The 6,000-nt window shown below is 45.0% G+C and overlaps 1 protein-coding gene across 1 annotated transcript in view; it reads right to left on the reverse strand.

The window, feature by feature from the left end:
* MASTL (microtubule associated serine/threonine kinase like) overlaps nt 1-2,060 on the reverse strand; it is a 68,127-nt gene extending 66,067 nt beyond the window's left edge. The window contains exon 1 of the mRNA XM_088457821.1: nt 1,763-2,060. Coding sequence (XP_088313947.1) covers nt 1,763-1,939 — 177 coding nt within the window. The 5' untranslated portion in view covers nt 1,940-2,060. The remainder of the gene's footprint in view (nt 1-1,762) is intronic.
* Nucleotides 2,061-6,000: the final 3,940 nt, after the last annotated feature.

Consider the following 6,000-nt stretch of genomic DNA (forward strand, 5'->3'; position numbering starts at 1 on the left):
AGAAATTTTTTCCAGCCGGGTGGCATCCAAAAGCAGCCGGGTGGGGGCCTTCACAATTATGCGCACCGGGAAAAGGGGTATCTCCCTTACCCATCCAGCCCGACAGGTCTCAGGCTGCTTCCCCACTGGCTATCAGTCAAAAGTGCCCATTATTCAGTGCCCCCTGTAGTTTTTCCCTTTATGCATTGCCCCCTGTAGTTTTTGCCCTTATGCATTGCCCCCTGGCTGAGGCAGTGCCCCTATGTAGTGCCCCCAGACTGGCCCCTTATGCAGTGCCCCCAGACTGGTCCTGGCCCCAGCACTTACCTTTACTTGCTGGCCACTCCCGCTGACTGGATCTAACTAGATCCAGCAGGCGCATGGGGCAGGCTCCTCACGTCGCGGGTGACGTCATGATGTCACCTGCGCAGTGCATCAATGGGAATGCTGGCCTCTGAAGCGATCGGAGGCTTCTTTAGCCTCCGGTCACTTCAGTGGCCAGCGTTCCACAGTGAGGGACGGCGGGGGTCAGCGGGGAAAAGTGCCGGGCGGCAGGCTGTTTCTGCCGGGCGATGCGCCCGCAGAAAACAGCCTGGGGAGAACACTGTAGGGTTACAGGGTTAATATTTACAGTGAAGATGCGTTATGCCATGTATAAACCAATAACCATGTTAAGTGGAACTTTTACATTAAAATGAAATTTCTATATTTGCGAGAAATTCTAAAGTCTACTGGGATAACACAATAACTCAGATCTTATCTCCCCCTACAGAACACAGCCTGTGATGCACAGAATAATGGTGCCTATCCACTAGACTATTAAAATGAGCAATTGAACGATAATGTTTGATCATCGTTTGAAAACAGTTTAAAAAAAAATGTCTAAAATGACCAGCGATATGCGCTCCCGCTGGTCGTTTAGACATCTATCATCGGGCAAACATGTGCTGGTCAACCTGACGATAACGTTCAGCATGTTTGCAGATGATTGATTGTGCCTACACTGAACGACTGCTCGTTCGGTGTAGGCACATCACAGAGTGACAAACGACTGCACGATTACAATGTCGTAATCGTGCAATCTTCTGCCTGTCTTCTAGTGGACAGGCACCTTAATAAGGCTTGGAGACAATAAGATGGGGATATCTGGCAACTGCGCCATTCCAGGGTGTCACTAATGGCGCCATAACCAATAACCATCCAATCAGAAACTACTGGTCATGTTGGAAAGTGTGGTCACCATCCAATCACACTAAGGGGTCAGTGAAATTATTGGCGAACTGACAGCAATGTCCACAATGACATTAGACAACCAACAACCGCACACCAGATCACCCCAATTTGCTTATATTTCTTCTCAGCCCCATAGTGGTGAGTAATATATGCGATTTCAGGATTACCACAAGTGGCGCAGAGGTAGGTATTAATGTGATCATGGGCATACCCTGTAACTGAGTTGACCCAATAATAATCCTACATCTACCCAAGCCCAGCTCATCTGGATCAAACTATGGTTATTGGACAGAGATCCCCACATTCACATGTATACGTTCCTATGTATACATATATGTAGCAACGAAAACCTGTGTCACCTGCCATGGAATAGTCCTCAAGCCTAATACAATATATATTTACACACACACAGGTTGAGAAGGAACCGTCAAATCCTAGCGTGCCTTGAAGGCCATGCAGGGAAGGCACGCTGATATTTGTAGTTCCACAACAGCTGGCACCAGGTCACCTAGTTTACGAACTACCGCAGCAGGCCCTAGTCCCAGCTCACTTTGACAGCGAAGAGCCGGCTGTTGTTCTTCCGGCGGGCCAGGTACACCTTCCCGAAGGCGCCACGGCTGATCGGCTTCACTATGCTGAAGTCCTCGATGGACGGCGGCTGCGGCACCTGGAACTTCCTCTCCCCGCACAGGGACGCGTCCCGCCTGTCCGGCTCCCCCAGCCCCATGCTGCAGCGCACTGACCGGACCAGAGTTTCCGCTGCCCCCTGTACAGCAGCTGCAATAACAACACGGACATGGAGTGCCGGCGGCGCGTCTCCAGTTCAAACAGGAACCACGCCTCCGTGTGACGTCAATCTGACTCCCCACCAATAGTCTGTCTTCTTTGTGGCAAGTATGACAGCTAGGACCACTCGCTGCCTGCTGCCTACCTAGCCACGCCCATAACAGAGTACTGCTCCCTAGCCACGCCCACAGTCCAACTAGTCTAGACTTGTTTACGTCTTCAGGGCCAGGGATGGAATGGGAATCGGATCAAACATCGATTGTTTCGATGAAAGATACCGCTGGGAAACTAGACTAGGATAGATAGATGAGAGAGATAGAGATATTGGATAAGCCCCCCATACACAGTGCGATATGCACCTCGCGATCCGACAGGCGACATATTAGGTGGTCCCCACACACGGAGATCAGGTGGCCGACCGCCCGATATGCTGGCACCCCTCACCTGCATAGCGCTGCATGGGATTGTACATCGCATCCCCAGATCAAGTGAACATGTAGTAAGGTGGTGGTGGTGCGATGTACGATCCCACGGGAGGGAGCACTGGCCGATATGTCCACACATGGTACGATATAGCAGCAATATCGTATCAATACATCGGATCGGCTGCTATATCGTATGGTGTATGGGGGCCTATAGAGATAGATATGGGACAGAGATAGATAGATATAGAGCGAAAGATACATATATTTTAAATATTACTCACTCACCTTGACAAAGGGGCGGTGTGGCCCCGAAATGTTGGTCTCTTTTCCAACTCATGGAATAAACACTGTTCGTCATTTGCCTTCAAGTCTCAGAGTGACACTATTTTTTGCAGTATATATTAAATATTAGATATGAAATGTTAGTGTAGAATAGTTAGATATGGGATATATTAAATAGCAATTAAATATTAGATATACAGTGCCTTGCAAAAGTATTCACCCCCCCCCCCCCCCCTTTGCATTTTTCATGATTTGTTGCCTCACAACCTGGAATTAAAATGGATTGTTTGAAGGTGTGCATCATTTCATTCACAGAACATGCCTACAACTGTGAAGTTGTGTTTTTTTATATTGTGAATCAAACAACATTTAGGACAACATAACAGAAAACATCAACGTGCATAACTATTCACCCCCCTAAAGTCAGTCCTTCATGTTGGATGGTTTCCGCTTGTGAACAGCAATCTTCAAGTCTGACCACAGATTCTCAATTGGATTGAGATCTGGGCTTTGACTAGGCCATTCCAACACCTTTAAATGTTAAACCACTCGAGTGTTGCTTTAGCAGTATGCTGCGGGTCATTATCCTGCTGGAAGGTGAACCTTCGTCCCAGTCTTAAATCACAGGCAGACTGAAACAGGTTTTGCTCCAGACTATTCCTGTATTTAGCACCATCCATCTTTCCCTCGACTCAAATCAGTTTCCTAGTCCCTGCTGCTGAAAAACACCCCCACAGCATGATGCTGCCACCACCACGTTTCACTGTGGGGATGGTGTTCTTGGGGTGATGGGATGTGTTGGGTTTGTGCCAGACATAGCATTTTCCTTGATGGCTGAAAAGTTAAATTTTAGTCTCATCTGACCAGAGCACCTTCCTCCATACATTTGGGGAGTCGCCCACATGCCTTTTGGCAAACTCAAATCGTGTCTTCGTATATTTATCACTAAGCAATGGCTTCTTTCTGGCCACTCTTCCATAAAGCTCTGCTCCTATGGAGTGTACGGCTTATTGTGGTCACATGCACAGATACACCAGTCTCTGCTGTGGACCTCTGCAGCTCCTTCAGGGTTACCTTTGGTCTCTGTGCTGCTTCTCTGAATAATGCCCTCCTTGCCCGGTCTGTGAGTTTTGGTGGTGGCCCTCTCTTGGCAGGTTTGTTGTGGTACCATGTTCTTTCCATTTGATGATGATGGATTTGATGGTGCTCTGGGGGATCATCAAAGATTTGGATATTTTTTTATAACCCAACCCAGAATTGTACTTCTCAACAACCTGACTTGTTTGGAGAGCTCCTTGGTTTTCATGGTGTGATGCCTCTTGCTTAGTGGTGTTGCAGCCTCTGGTGCCTTTCAGAAAAGGTGTGTTTATACTGACAGATCAAGTGACACTTAGATGTCACACAGGTGGACTTCATTTCACTAATTATGTGACTTCTGAAGGTAATTGGTTGCACCACAACTTTTGAGGGGCTTCGTGGCAAAGTGGGTGATTACATATGCACATGCCAATTTTCAGAATTTAATTTATAAAGATTCTGTTTTATATATATTTTTCTCATTTCACTTCACCAAATTAGACTATTTTGTTCAGATCCAACACATAAAATTCAGATTAAAAAATTAAATAAATTACAGGTTATAATGTAACAAAAAAGGTAAAAAGCCAATGGGGTTGAATACTTTTGCAAGGTACTGTATATGGGTTAATTAGATAGATACTAGATATGGGATAGATTAGATATATAGATATGGGATAGATTAGATATAAAATATTAGATATTAAATATATATTTATTTATTAACAGTTTCTTATGTAGTGCACCATATTCCGTTGCGCTTTACAATTGGAAACATAAATAGAACAAAACTGGGTAATAACAGACAGATATATAGGTAGGAAGGCCCTGCTTGCAAGCTTACAATCTATAGGGAAATAGGCATTGATACACAAGGATAGGTGCTATATATTGCAATTTGGTTCGGTCAGAATGCAGAGTTTCTTGGTGGGCTGCATGATCCAGTCACACAGGAATTTCGGCCAAATGTCAGGAGTATATGAAAGAAAGACAGTGTGTGAGGTTATGTGTGGACTGTGAGAGGGGATGTAATAAAACATGGAAGCTATGAAGGTTATGTGGTCGGTTCTGGAATCTGATAAGCTTGTCTGAAGAGGTGAGTTTTCAGGGAACGCTTGAAGGATTGAAGACTAGAGGTAAGTCTTATTGTGCGCGGTAAGGCATTCCATAGAGTGGGTGCAGCCCGAAGAAAGTCCTGTAATCGTGAATGAGAGCAAATAATGCGTGGGGATGAGAAACGCAGATCTTGTGCTGAGCGGAGAGGTCGGGTTGGGGGATATTTTGAGATGAGTGAAGAGATGTATGTTGGTGTGGTTTGGTTAATGGCCTTATGTGTAAGTAACAGTATTTTGTATTGAATACGTTAGAAAACCGGCAACCAATGGAGGGACTGACAGAGCGGGGCAGCAGACAATGAACGTTTGGCAAGGAAGATAAGTCTCGCAGCTGCATTCATAATGGATTGTAATGGCGATAGCCTGTTTTTGGGAGAACCAGTAAGGAGACTATTGCAATAGTCAATGCGGGAAATAATGAGTGCATGGATTAGAGTTTTTGCAGTGTCTTGTGTGAGATATGGTCGAATTTTGGATGTTTTTTAGATGTATGTAACATGATTTTGAACAAAGGACAGTTCAGAGTCAAGGATGACACCAAGGCAGCGATCTTGTTGGGCGTGGTGGATTGTTAAGTTATCAATAGTGATAAAGAGATCAGGTTGGTAACTGTTATTGGCCAGTGGAAATATAATTAATTCTGTTTTAGAAATATTAAGTTTCAGGTGGCGAGATGACATCCAAGATGAAATGGCAGAAATACATTCAGTGACAAGGACCAATACAGATGGTTATAGATCTGGAGAGGATAGGTAGATTTGAGTATCATCCGCATACAGATGGTACTGAAATCCAAAAGAGTGGATTAGTTTGCCAAGGGAGGTGGTATAGATTAAGAAAAGCAAAGAACCTAAGACAGAGCCTTGCGGTAATCCAATTGATAAAGGTAGCGAAGAGGAGGCAGAATCTGAAAAACGAACAGAAAAAGAGTGATCAGATAGGTAGGAAGAGAACCAAGAAAGAGCTGTGTCCTTAAGACCTAGGGATTGTAATGTTTGTATGAGAAGAGAGTGGTCAACAGTGTCAAAAGCAGCAGAGAGATTTAGAAGAATTAGGAGTGAGTAATGGCCTTTAGCCTTGGCAGTGACCAGATCATTTACTAC

Source organism: Taudactylus pleione, unplaced genomic scaffold (assembly GCF_031769625.1).
Source record: "Taudactylus pleione unplaced genomic scaffold, aTauple2 ptg000788l, whole genome shotgun sequence".
Lineage (NCBI taxonomy): Eukaryota > Metazoa > Chordata > Amphibia > Anura > Myobatrachidae > Taudactylus > Taudactylus pleione.